Source organism: Anomalospiza imberbis, chromosome 5 (genome assembly GCF_031753505.1).
Source record: "Anomalospiza imberbis isolate Cuckoo-Finch-1a 21T00152 chromosome 5, ASM3175350v1, whole genome shotgun sequence".
Taxonomy (NCBI): domain Eukaryota; kingdom Metazoa; phylum Chordata; class Aves; order Passeriformes; family Viduidae; genus Anomalospiza; species Anomalospiza imberbis.
This window is the reverse complement of record NC_089685.1, coordinates 60,285,202-60,298,801: the sequence shown is the minus strand read 5'-3', so window position 1 is coordinate 60,298,801 and position 13,600 is coordinate 60,285,202. Positions and strand designations below refer to the sequence as shown.

At 48.2% G+C, this 13,600-nt stretch overlaps 1 protein-coding gene across 10 annotated transcripts; it reads right to left on the bottom strand.

Moving 5' to 3' along the window:
- Nucleotides 1–157: 157 nt before the first annotated feature.
- Nucleotides 158–8,134, bottom strand: KCTD17 (potassium channel tetramerization domain containing 17). 10 transcript variants are annotated; one of them, XR_010999400.1, is made up of 8 exons: nucleotides 7,204–8,006; nucleotides 6,474–6,582; nucleotides 4,639–4,730; nucleotides 3,622–3,717; nucleotides 3,117–3,242; nucleotides 2,255–2,399; nucleotides 1,787–1,859; nucleotides 158–890 (listed from the first exon to the last, which is right to left on the bottom strand). XR_010999400.1 is itself a non-coding variant. In XM_068191164.1 (8 exons), exons 1-7 carry the CDS (start codon nucleotides 7,408–7,410, stop codon nucleotides 1,820–1,822), a joined length of 966 nt encoding a protein of 321 aa, XP_068047265.1. In that variant the 5' UTR covers nucleotides 7,411–8,129; the 3' UTR covers nucleotides 158–890; nucleotides 1,787–1,819. The 10 variants fall into 10 exon arrangements, 9 of the variants coding, with proteins under 9 accessions (XP_068047265.1, XP_068047266.1, XP_068047267.1 ...); XM_068191164.1 differs by having other exon boundaries at nucleotides 1,787–2,076; nucleotides 2,321–2,399; nucleotides 7,204–8,129; XM_068191165.1 differs by lacking the exon at nucleotides 1,787–1,859 and adding an exon at nucleotides 1,860–2,076 and having other exon boundaries at nucleotides 2,321–2,399; nucleotides 7,204–8,039.
- Between the last annotated feature and the right edge of the window lie 5,466 nt (nucleotides 8,135–13,600).

The following is a 13,600-nucleotide window of genomic DNA, read 5'->3' as shown; positions in this document are numbered from 1 at the left end:
TGCAGCAGCACAGACATAGTGGGAAGCACCTCCAGCCCCCAGAAGACAGGCACAGCACAAGCAGCTTCTGGTGGCTCCAGGTGATGAATCCAAACTCCAACTCCCACCCCCTTACAGAAGGAATGAATTCTTGCCACTTAAAATGAGAGGCGGCAAGGAGGAACAGACTGTGAATTTTATTCAGGAGTCTTCAGACACAGCAGTGAAGCAAACACCCCGCTCCCCAAAACTGGGATCTGCTTGGTGCTGGCTGACACAACACCAGGTACCAGCATGTTCCTGGTACCCAGGCAGCACATCATTCTCCTCCTCACACTGCTGGCACAGAGCTGCTTTGGGGGACAGGGAGGGAGGCACCAAGGAACGTGATACCCAGCACAGGGACACCTCCGAGCGATACAGGCGGCCCAGAAAAGGATGGTGGCTCTGCATTTGTCCCCAGGCCACAAGTCCACACCAGTTGCCAGCAACAGTGAAAGGGCAAGGGCTGGTCTTTCCACAGCTGCCACCACCTCGGTCCGCAATTGCATCCAGGGTGCTCAGGAAGGGACCGCAGGCTGCAGTGGCTGATCGCTATGTCCCCACCAGGGGCCACTGTGACATTAAGGAAAGCCAAACTGCCAGGCATAGGAGGGGGATGTGGGCTCCCGCTCCTACAGCAGCTCAGGAGCTCTATGGAGCATCTGCCCTCCTCCAGGGCTGGAAGCTCAGCCTCCGAGGTGAGTTTGTAAAAAAAATGGCTGCATATGAAGAGTGAAGGGGGCCGGGGGCATCACTGTGGGACAAGGGGCTGCCATACACTGCAGTACAAAAATAAAGATATAAACAAAAAATGAAAAGGCTGGAGTGGAGTGTTCAGATCACATCCTCAGATCTCTGGCTTGTAACAGCTAGAGGAGGAGAGAGAAAGAGAAACACAATCAATGGTAGGGAAAAAAAGCAATTGAGCATGGAGGGGAGAGTGAGAAACAGAAAAGGGGAAATGACAGAGGAAAGACAAACAGAAGAAAAAGAAATGAGTGTGGGAAAACAGAACAGAAGGAAGAAAAGGTCCATGTGATTGACATACACTGAGTCTTAAGATAATAACACTCAGGTCCCACAGTCACAGACAAGGAGGCTTTCAAATAGAGGGAGAGAGAACTGTCAGCCAGCTAACAAGTGCTCTCAATCAGGACCAGTGGAGAGTGACACTGAACATCTCCAGTCTAACAAGAGCATCACAGTTTTGCAGTATGGAGAGGAATCCCCCTTCTAACACTTTCCATACCCAGCCCCACGCATGTCGGCCAGCCAGCCTTCCTAAGCAGGAGACAGAGCAGAGAGGCTCATTTTGCACACAGCTGTGAGAACATCTGCAGTGGGGACCAGCTGCTTCTGCTCTGCTTTTGCCACCTTTCCCGCTGCACTCTCACCCTGGCAGAGCCAGTGGGGGAAAAGCCCAAGGAAGGAAAAATAACAGGCTGCCTTCTGCAAGCCGCCCGGGCTGGCAGGCGAAGGAGCTGCGGACGGCAGACTGGAGAAGCGATCTGGCATGCATGTCACACAGACACGTGGCAAAATTCCACCCCTTCCCCGAACCACCCCTGCCTGCTTTGCATTCATTTCCACCCCTCTCCCAGCTGCACTCTCCTTTCTGCTGCCAGAGCCTCTGGTCCACAGCCATAGGATCTGCTTGGCAGGTAAAGGCACGCATAGGATCAGAATATGTAAAGCCACCTTAGGGATGAGTCAACCTCACACCTCCCTCCTTCCCCTCCCCAAGCTCTACAAACCAAGGCCATACCCACAAGTGGGAAGTGAGTCACTCATGCAGAGCTCAGGCTGCCAGGAGCTGGGAGTGCAGACAGGTAACATACCTGCAGAGGAGGAAAAGTGAGGAGCAGAGAGAAACAGGGCCCTGGGCAGAGACCACTCTGAGCCCTGAGGGACAAAGAGAGCAGAGGGAAGGATGCTGGAGGCTGGCGAGTGGGGCAATGTGGGAGGTAGATGACAGTGCTGGGATGGACACGGAAGGGAGCAGGAGGGAGGGTCCGCAGGAAGAGAGTTTAGCACAATCCCGAATAGATGGACAGTCTGCAAATAAAAATAAAACCGTAGATAAACCAAACAGTTAAAAATACAAAGCAGCAGCCATGGTAACAGCTCTCCCCTATCAGCTTTATCTCCAGAGAGACTCTAACTCCTGGAGAGGACAGCCCCCACACCCCACACCTGTTCTAGTCCTTCCCTGCTGCTAGCTGTGAGCTCTCACCAGAAAGGTGGACGAGTTTATGCCTGGGGGGTTATTTTTATCATTTTCCTCAGGGATTTGCTGCACCTTTCTCCTCTGCTTCTGCTTCTGCCTCTGCCTCCTCCTCCACCTCCTGCTCTTCCTCCTCCAGGTCCTCCTCTGTGTTCTGTGGCCCAGCATGTGGGACAAAAGGAAGAAAGAGTGGAAATACTTGCAAGACGAGCCATGGCAGTTCTTTCTGACACACAACGGAACAAAGCAATTGTCATAACACTGGAATAAAAAGGGACCTTTCCCCATGGCCAAGACAATTCTAGGTCAGGGAACAGAGAGGCTTGTTTTTTTCTGGAGTATCACATCAGGGTATCTAACCCACTTACAAGTGCTGTGACCCCACTGTCCAACAACTGCCATCAGTTGCTAGTGTTCCTTGCTGCATCCTGGGTGTCTACAGAATGTCATGCACTGCCACATGTTTCTGCCCTTCCCTCAAAAGGGGAGCAGGAGATATCTGCCCCTCAGGCTGAGACTCAAAAAGGAAAGAGAATGCTGCAAAACCTTCAGGGAAATAATACCCTATAGGCAGTGACACAGACAGAATGGGCATGAGGAGGCATGAGGGGGATGTTAGAGTAGCATGAGAGGTGCCAAGGTGACTTGCTAAAGCCATTTACCACACACAGCCACACAACACCCCTCCAACACACACACTCCTCCTTTTGGGCAATGGGTGTAATGCCACGGTGCTGAACACCAGGACAGGCCCCTGTATTTCACCACTCAGGTGCCCCACTGTCTCAAGGGAGAGTGAAAAGAGAGAAGGAGCAAAGAGCAAAGGATCTCATAGGCAATGGGAGCAGGGCCATAGCAAAGTTAATCTCACCTTGGCTTTGTGGCTGGGCTCAGAGCTCAGGCCATTGGGGGAGTTGTACAACTCCTTGGAGACCACACACAGGAATTCTGTCTGATCCTCATTCCCATAATTATAGGATGAGCCAATGTTCACAAGCTAGAAAAGATGAGAGCAAGAATCACAAGCCCATTTTCCTGGAAACACCCACTCCACCTGGGGAGCAAGGCAGAAAGCCCACCATGCGGCACAGTCCAATCCATAATCCTGTTGGAAAGGCCTCATAACTAAGGAGGAGGAGACAACACAGAGAACCAGGAGAGAAGTCAGCCAGGATGCAAAATGGGCTGGTCTCACACAGTATCCTCTAAACCTCTAGAAAGGGCAAGAAAGAGTCATTGATTGAGCATGATGGCTCAAGCAATGACTTACCCAGTATTCTCAGAGAGGGAAGGAATCTTGCTTGGCAACTGTATGGTATCCATGATCTTTTCCCCAGAAGACAACTCCTTCCCCCCCTGCTCTGCCTTATCCATACCTGCTCAAAGCGCCATCCATCTGACATAGTGGAAACCATCTGAGTGAGCTCCTCTTCCTGGCACTGCAGCACACGGTAGACATGCTTAGGAGGCACCTGAGAGCAAAATTGCAGAGCACACTGACAATAGTCACATGCTAAAAGCTGTTCCCCTCCTGCAGAATGAAGTGGTAATACCCCTCCTTGACTGATCTGTCCTCTCCCCCATGCCCCAGGTGAAAGAGGAGCAGAAACCACAATCCAGCTTTCTCCTGTGCTGTCACTGGAGGTAAGAGAAGTATCTCTTCTGAAGAGCAGGGACTGAGCTGAGTGCTTCCTGCATTGTCCCCAGAAGATACTGCCCTCTGTTGATGGGGAGTATGCACTTGTAAGTACAAAATCATTTTTGCAAATGCAACAAATGCTGATGGGGCTTTGCAGCACAAAGTGACTTTGCTGCTGGAGGCTTACAACCTGAGGCAGACAAGATGAAAAGTGAGATAGCAGACAATCCTTCCTCCAAGAAAGATTTTCAAAGGTTCCTGGCCAAGACAGGGTGTGATTGTGCCACAGGATTGATTCCTTGTCTGCATTTAACTCTTTCACAGCCATCTCTTCTCCTATTTCCTCCAGGTTTCTCTACAGGTATTTCCATGCCCTTCATTGTGATTACACTCCCAGGAGTCCCCACACCAGCCCTCCTCTCCATGACACATTTGCTCTCCTCACAAACATTCCTCTATATCACACAGCAACCAGCCGCCTTCTTCCAAAAGCTAGAGGAGCTCACTTAGTTTCAGAGGCTACATCCAGCATTAATTCTGGGATGCAAAGCAAGACTGCAGCTTGTTTATTGTAACTAAATTGGTGGTAGCTTGTCCCCTGCAAGATTTTGCTGCATAGGGATTAGCACATAATCTCTAATTAGTTGCTTCCTTCCGTTCCTTGCTGCTTCTCTCAAGTCTTCTCTCACTCTTGACTCATCTCTCCCCATTTTTACACCCCCTGCTTTCCCCATCCCACTCTATCTTGCCATACCTGTGTTACTGTGTAGTCCTTCTCCTCCATTCGATCCTTGATTATTCGGATCAAAGGACCAATGTTATAGAACTCAGCTTCTTCAAGGATCCCTGAGAAAGACAGACAGAAGGACCACAAAGACAGAAAAGTTAGCAGCCCATCTTTATTTTTTGACTTGCAAAAGATCAATTCTGAACTTCACAAGGTCCATAGGGAGAAATTATATTACTGCCTTCCTTTTTAACAGGCTTGAAACCCTTACTGCAGAGGATTGAAACTTGGCCCTCTGCCTCTTGTTTCTAATGCTCACCCCAACTTCCTTATGCTGCCTGCTACTACAGAAACAGGCATTGCCAGTGAAGGCTTGTGCTGAGGACTGCTAATACCTTTCCCAGATACCTGGCCAAGGAGAACAACTGTACGCTCCAGTCTCTCTCAATGACCATTTGTATGACCTTGCTCAGACTCTCTCATTAAGGCAGTACTTGCAGTACTGACAAGTCACCAAAAGACCCTAGAAAAGCCTAACTTACCTCCTGGGCCACTTGGAGTTGCAGCCCCATATGATTTTATATGATATTTGGCTCTCTTCTCTGTGCTTCAACTTAAAACAGGTAAACAGAAATGGTTTTAGTTTTTTTCTCTGGTGGTGTTTTTTCTTTTTGGTGGTGCTTGCATCCATCACCTCTCTTGAGACTCACCTGTTTGCTAACAGGCCTTCAGGAAAAGGGAGGTGGTTTCCAGAAAGTCAGTGAGGGAAAGGTGGTTGGAAGCAAACACTCACGTGTCCCCAGGGCAGTACAAAGAAAATATACATGGGGAGATTGATCCTTCACTACCTGACACACTCAGACTTCTTCTGTGTCTCTCATTCAGCAATGAATTGTCTAATGGGTTCATTTTACACCAGCCTGAGTGTTTGCAGCAAGATAAAAAAAAGGTAATGCAAATGAACTGGAGTCCTGTTTACATTTCAATTTGATATTAAAACCTGCGGATGAACTCTGTCTGACCTCAGGATTACAAGAAATGTCAAGTAGGAAACACCTCAAAATTGTGCTTATTACAATCCTGTACCCTTAGTTGGGTATACTTTTGGAATTATAACTGGTAAGACTATTCTGAAGAAAACTTTCCTTGCTTTAGGTAAAAATGTATAAGAAAGGCAAGAAGACTAATGACCATGCAGAAACTGTGCTTGGTAAGGGCTGGACAGCACAATCTGTGTTTGGAATTGGCTCCTTATTAGACCCTAACATCCAAAAAATAACAAGGCACTGTGGACTGCTGTCTGGTAACACTGTGATGTCACCAAGTCATCCTATTAGACCCACTATCAACCTCAGGTGAGGGACTGGTTTGTCTGACTTGCTCCGCTGGAATTTCTGCAGTCCACAACCCATGAGAGCACAAGCAGAATACAGTGCACATCACTGATTAATGTTGGTCTTTATTACAGTCAGTAGAAGAGATGAGCTTGGTTTTGTTTGGTCTCCTGAGCTTTCATTCCTAATTAGAAACAGACATTAATAGAAAACTCAGTCATAGAGCCTGGTTAAAAGTAGATCAGGAACGAGTAAAAAATGGCTTATTGAGGCTCTGAGATCTTGCCTACTTCTGTCTTGGTGACATCTCTGCTGGACAGTTGTGATGCCACAACACCTGCAAGGATGCCTTCCTCACGCACTCCAAACCCCTTTAGTAAAGGAGACATCATCATGCTCTGCAGGGATAGCTCTCTGAAATCCCCCCACATCAACATCCAAAATGAGAACAAGAGACAACAAGGTTGACCACAAGTCCTATTTTTCCTGACTATGGTAAGTGGGATCTTTCGGAGTTCCACAACTCACCCTCTTCAGCCATATCTTTATCCAGGACCAGTTTCCCATGACGGAGGAAATTCAGAATCGGTCCAAAGTAAGTGGGGTCCCGATCTATTAGGTATGCACCAGTTTCATCCTAGCAACAGATATAGATCACAAGGAGAAAAAAACCCAAGGAAAACTGTAACCAACTGTAAAATGCCCTAGAATACAAGAAAATACAAACCAAAGCAAAAAGGTCCACTATTTCTAAGATTCTTTGGAAACCATGGGTCCCTGAGAGTCCCTAGCCACGTCAGTGCAGCTTGCACTTTAACTCATGTATTGGTCTGCTCAGCATGCCCACCTCAGCATGAATCAATCCAGCTGAAAAAGCCCAAAAAATAGGCCTCAGTCTCTTTGTGCAACTGTGCATCCCGGCCTGGTGCGAGAGAGCAGAGATCCCCTTACAGGAACAAGGCTGAGTCAGGCAGACACAGCTGGGAAGTAAACCCAGGATGTGGGGTGACAAAGAGGAAGGAGAGCAGGAGCAGAGAGGAGATGGCCTCCCTTTTCCCCAGCTCGGAAAGACAGGTGCCAGGCTACAACAAGGTGGAATCTGACATGGGGAAATCCTTTCCGGGAGGGAGGGAGAAAAAGCAGGGATTTCTCACTCAGTTGCTCCTGCAGCTGCCGGGGTCTGGCTCCGTCCCTGCATCCCTCCAGCCCTCCCCAAGCTCGGTGGGGCACGGTGCGGGAGGCAACCCAGCTGCCTTACCCGGTCCGACTGCAGCTCCTCGCCCTGGCACAAACGACACAGGAAAGATTTCTGCTCCCGACACAGGGTCTGCCTGGTGGTGAGGAAGACGGTGCCCCCCACATTGAGCCTCACCCACTTGGCCTGGGTGCCAGCGGGTGGCGGAATGTCCCAAGTGCAGCGTAGCCCCACAGCGTCCTGCATCTCCTCCCTGCCCTCCATCCTCATCCTCACCCCCACCTCCCCCACGGCGTGCAGGGACTGCCGCAGGTGCTGCCTGTCAGAGAATGCCGGGATCTGTAGTTTATCTGCCTCTCCCTCCGCAGCAGCCGTTTTTCCCGGGGACCAGGATCTTCCCTGTGACTACCAAGGGAGTCCTGAGAGGAGGAAGGTTGCTCGGCGCTGGAGGATATCACTGCGTGGGCAAAGCGACAGCTCCGCAGAGCTAACACTCCCTGGCTTTTCCCCTGTTCCCGTTTTCACAGACCATGGGCCGGTCAGAACTCCGGAGGTGCAGGGTGTTATGCAAAAATCGTCGGCATTTATTTCCACAGACATCCTCCCTGGCTCAGTAAAAGGTTCTGGGAACTGTAGTTTCGCAAGTTCATGCACAAAAGGGTGATGGGAACTGTAGTTTTCCCAGCTTGCTGTTCCGGCAACGAGGACGCTGTAACGAAGGGCACTGCACTGCATGACCCCAGCCCTGCAGCTGGCACTCTGCCTGTTTCCAGTCCTGGGTCGTGTCTGCAAGCTTCCTCAGAGACAGGAAGCATAACCTTCTTCCTGGCAGTCGGCAGATTAAGCCCCTCAGCACTGTACTGCACAGCATTCCCTTCAGGACATCCACTACCTCAGGCTCACCGCTCAGTGCCGCATCAGTTGCCATACTTTCTTGCAGCAAAATATGCAGACAGTTGCCTTCTTGCTAACATATGTAGGAACAGTTCTGGGAACTGTATTTTGGATCTGCATGAAGTGCTGGCAGGGGGCAAGAAAAATATTTCTTCCAGCTCAGAGGAGTTGCTGACCCAGCAAACTTCCCCTCTGGCCTGCTCTACCAGCACAACCCCCCCCCGCATCCTTCCCCTGGGCTCCTGCCATCCCTGTTTGTGCCTGGGCAACAGCGAGCTCAGACTGTAACTCAGCTCTGTGTGAAGTTTTACCTCTGCCCCAGGCATGTATCACCCACCAAGGCTGACGTGCCAATCCCTTGTTATGGAATCTAGCTCTGCCTCTGCCACTTGCTCCTGGCCAGGCCCAGCCTGGTGCTCAGCAGTTCATGCCCCAGGGGACTCTGTTCAAACACACTCCTTGGCACGGACACAGCTGAACAAGCTCTCCCCAACAGCTCTGCTTTTCCCACTCCCACCTAAGCACAGCTGTGCTTGCCAGCAGTCGAGCACATTAAGGATGGAAAGGAAAGGCTGGTGTTTCACCCCATTGTGGCTCAAAACCTTCCTCTACCTAAGCAACTTCCTGGCTCTTCCTTGACAAGGCAATGCAGCATTGCAGAGATGTACAACATTTTCTTTTTCTTACATGTAGATCTTAGTGCCTTTGGAGGTGGGGGGTTATTGAGTGAAGAGGCTGCGTAAAGAGAAACATTATGTTTTACTCTTACATTCCTTTTCTTCTTGTCCTTCTTTCTTCTTTTACTTGCAAATCACTCCCTTTTATCACTACGGAAGAAGGCAGCATCGCCCTTCCCCCAAATCACCCAGGATTTCCTTCACAGAGATGGCATGTGCACTTTGCTCCTTCTGTGGAGGAGTGCCAGTGCCAACGGGAGGAGAGGAAGAGAGGGTAACATGGAAGAGGTTTCAAGATTGCTGACCTTCAGCTAATTTAAGTACAGGAACAATTCATCTGCTCCAGGGTGTAAATTCAAATAATTTTGAACCAGCACTAGAGTGACCATTAATAGAGCAGGGAAAAAAAAATTGTCTACCTATATGGAGCAAGCGCTAGCCAAAATTACTGCCCAGCCCTGGGACCAGTCTCCACTGAACAGTAACATGCATCAAAGATGCTCAGACTAACACTGATCCAGGCTGAAGCTGAAGCACTGATCCAGCGCAACACAGCTCTGGGTTGTCAGACTGCTGTCCTCCTAATTCTGGCTCTGAGTCAAACCACAGCAAATTGGAGACCTCTGCCCTGCACTCTGGTGTGTGAGGACTACAGGACCCTGTCTGTGCTGGCTGCAGCTCCAGCACAGAACTGGGGTGAGGACTGTGGCCCTCCAATATGAATGCAGCAGTTGAGTGGCAGCCTATAGCCCCTTATCTCCCCCTCCAAGAAATCTGCCTGTCTTCAATTTTTTCCCTTTTACCAAGGGTTCACCCTCTCCTTTTCCTCCTCTCACAGCCACTCAGCCTCTTTCTCCTTTTTCAGGTCCATCTCTTGTTCTCAACACCTTCTTTTCCAACCTCCCCCATGACAATGCTGCTCACAAGTCCAGGATGGCCTATATTCAAGGCATACTTTCTTCCACCAATACGTCTCCACTTGTGTCTGGAACCTCAAGTCTTGCTCACCTCAAGTCTTTCAACATGGGGTGAAAAATTAATTGCTAAATCTAAAGAGGTATATTGTGAGTAAGGAAAGATGTCAAGGAACACCGCTTCCAATATCAGAGCCTTTTTTTCTGCAACAAAACAAAAAAAAATTGATAATGATACAGCAAAAAAATCATTGAAAATACACCAGGCCAGGGATCTCTCCACAGTACGTGAAAATCTTCTTTAGAGCCAGTGTGGGGTGTTACCAACTGAAATGTTCTGATGAGTTGGTGGCATGGACTAAATACAGACTTGATTGCACACTATCATCAGATGTAGTTCTGAGACGCAATTAATATGCCCTTGTTAAGGTCCCCTAAAATCAAGCAATAGGACACAGGAGAGGTAAGTTTAAACAATCGTTAGTGTTTGGTCAAAGGTTGGACTCAATATCAGTTCTTTCCCAGCCTTAAGGTTTTATGATTCTATGACTTGTTCCAGCTGCCTTTATAACTGTTCATAAAACACATGCACAGAAACAGAGGGAGAACAAGCAAGAGCTTACACAGGGCTGTGTGGTGGTGTAGGACCGTACAACCTTGCAGAGTCCTCAGTGAAATCATAGGGACCATTGCACAGATGGACTGTGACCAGGAAAAACTTGACAGCCACTGGATACTGGGCTGAACAAGAGCTGAGGAGAACAGAGCAGGAGGTAAACTGGGAGTGTCTTGGTTCAGCAGTCAGGCCTGCAATGCAATCCTGCAAAAGGTTATACACACTGCAGTGCTCTGAAGCTTGGTACATGGCATATGATGCATCGCTGGCATTGTAGAGCTGCTCTTATGGAACTGCTGTGTTGTGGAACAGCAGTGGGAGCAGGGATCACCATGTGTTGGCAATGACAGTGTCACCACTCTGACAGGCTGGGAACACATATTGGGGATTACATGGCAGGAGGCACCGGAGAAGAAACCAGGAAAAACTAGTTGGCATGTCCATGTACAATCAGTGCCACTCTCTTTTCTGCAGTAAGTGGAGAGGGAAAGACAAGTGATGCTCTGACATTTTGCCAGTAAGCCAACAGTGAATCGGGCAAATAAAATTCCCTACACTGGGGGGTGGACACAGTTGAATAGTAGAGTCCAGCTTGACTGCCAGCTGAGCCAAACATATTGAAGCATGAAGAGAAAGGCCCCATGGCATACAGGCAAGCTAATCTTCCTCCAGCTCCTTGTGCTGCATGAGATCTGTGAGCAACATACCTGAATTCAAAGCAGCGTGCAAAGCCTGTGTGTGGACATGCCTCACGCAGCACCTTTGCTGAAGACTGCAGTGAGAAGGAGACAGAATGGTTGTGTAGCACCTGGCTGTAAGCTGGGACCAGGAGAGATGGGAGGAATATGAAATGTCCCTGCAGGCAACACCAATTACCTTGGCTCATGCAGCGCTCAGGCCAGTGGTGCTGGTAGAAGAAGGGCTGCTTTAGAATTTGGAAAAATTTGTAGAGGAACAAAGTTTGCTGGGAAATGAAGCATGAAATAGTGCAACCTGACTGCTAGGGAGGGGGATGGAAGGAAGAGGAAGGCAGATGACAAAGAAGACAAATGAAGAACAGGGGACCATGGGATTACTTTTGACTAGACCAGACTGTTTGCACAGAATCCAAACCTCCTTCAGGACAAAAGTTTTTCAGATAGTAAAAAATACCAATAAACTAATGAAGAGTTTACATGCTGGCCTGGGATTCTCAAATTTATATAGAGAGCTGTAAAAACTCTAGGCTCAAGGCAGCCACAGGTCAGTGTGACCCTCCTCCTACATCAGGGCTGCTGTTTAGGCTCCCTTTTTGGCTACCATGAGCCCTATTCCACAAAAGATATGCTATTACCAATTCCCTGTAGCAAATTTTCCACAGGAAAGTCATGAACATTAGTGATTTGCATTATATACACTTCTCCCCAGGATTTGGTTCCTATAGGAAACCCACCCACTGAGTCAGGGACATAAAGATCTGCAGAACACTTATAGTCCTGGTGTAAGTCCCCTCAGCTGTTCCATATGTCCAGTAGCATCTGCTATAGCTCAAAATAGGTTTTTCAAGTCTCCAGGCTTTGAAAACATTGTCTCGGTCTTCACAACGTTCTCAGTGCTTTGCCTGCATCACCAGAAGGGATCTCAACTAAAAGGAGGGGGAACATCAGAAGACACTCTTGGACAGATTTTTGATACATGATATAAGAGGGAATACCCCAGAAAAACAAAGTATCTTGCTGTGGGAAAGAAGATCTCAGCTTCTCCTCTGTGGAGAAAGGAAGGCAAAGTTAAGCATCTGGGATAAGATTTACTAAAAGCTGGGAAGAATCACTGAGATTTTGTAGCAGAAAATTCAGCCTGAGAAGGGCACTTGAGTACTGCCAAGCTTGGCATAAATACCAGAGGGAAGGGCCCTCTCTCTGTCATCAAGCCACAGGAGTGAAATGTAGAGCAAAGGGAGAGGGAAGTTTTCCACATAATTTCCAATCTCCGGGTGGATGGCTGGGCTGTGCCACACACCTCCCTGCAACACACAGGACAGAGAAAAGCATCTCAGTCTCAAGAGGAAGTAGAGAGATTCCCCACTGACCTCCAGGACTGCTGGGTCAGTGGTAAAAAACAAACCCAGTGCTTAAGATGCATCAAAAATATTCTGGAAGGGCACACAAGAGTGAGCTCCCTGCATCTATTGCAAATAAGTCTGAAACAATATGTCAATTTTCCTAATAACTAAATTTTCCTGAAGAAACAGAGCAGGCACTCATTTGGCCACATAAGCACAAAATCAGCCTCTCTGTGTTGTTTGTTGTGACAAGGGTCACTTGTTTCAGACCCCTGTGCACTCTGTATACTCAGCACTTGCTGCAATGCCAGCCCCAAAACCTCCAAGAGCAGGGTTGTCAGTCTGGATGCAAGCAGGGAAATTGCAGGCTCTCAGTCACTGGGTGGTCAGAGCCTATGTGTGAGTGGGGAGGACAGAGCAAGAAATAAACTGGACAGTGAAACTCCAGCTGCCCAGGAGGTAAGCAGAAACAGAACTTCCATGCATGCAAGCCAAGGCCAAGAAGAAGCAGCCAAAAGAGGTAAGAGGAAATGCAAAGAATAAACACTCAAAAGAGGTAAGAGGAAATGCAAAGAATAAACACTCAGCAATAGGGAAGAATCCAGTCCTTACAGTCAAAACTGTGAAAACAAGCATCCACTGCATTCCCTAGAAAGTGCAACCCCATCATCCATAATTGTCTACAGGTACCTGTTGCTGCAAGCCCAAGAGAAGAAACTCTCTCATTAACTTTTAAATCACCGGTAGGCCAGAAGAGATGCAGGCTTTTTATGTGGGAGGTTTCTGTGGGGTTTTTTGTTTCATTTTTGGCATTTTTTGTAGAGGAGAAAATCCCAGAGAGAACAAATTCTTGAACATTATCAGGCATACCTGGTGTACTCTCAAGTTTTTTGACATAAAAGAAAAAGGTACTGGGGAAAAATAGGTGCCAGTGTGGGCTATTCCCCTGAAGGTCTCAGTTCTGCTAAGTTGGTAGGGTAAGGTTACATGGCAAGAATGAAAATACCCATGCAGTCCATTTTTCACTATGTAAGTTGACATCTAGTGTTTCAAGAACAGAGCTGTAACCTACAACTGTGGACTTTAAGGCAAAAAAGCAAATGGACAAGGACCAAAAGCAGGAAGATGGTGCAGAGACCCAAGAGAGAGGCATGCCATTGTCTTTCCTGGGTCAAAGAGCTTGTTGATTATAAGAGGTGCGGTTCTACTCACAGAGAGGAGGAAATAATCTGATTTGAATCTTACTGTGGACAAAGTGATTCCATAAAAACAGAATTCCTGAAAAGTATTCACCTAAGCAACACTCAGGTAAGTTCCA

What these genes read in the sequence shown, in the direction of transcription:
- KCTD17 (XM_068191164.1), bottom strand. Translation starts at nt 7,410, where the DNA reads ATGAGGATGGAGGGCAGGGAGGAGATGCAGGACGCTGTGGGGCTACGC. An exon ending in AGGAGCTGCAGTCGGACCGG is followed by an intron (nt 6,583 to 7,203) that starts GTAAGGCAGCTG and finishes ATCTGTTGCTAG; the next exon opens with GATGAAACTGGTGCATACCT. An exon ending in TAAAGATATGGCTGAAGAGG is followed by an intron (nt 4,731 to 6,473) that starts GTGAGTTGTGGA and finishes TGTCTTTCTCAG; the next exon opens with GGATCCTTGAAGAAGCTGAG.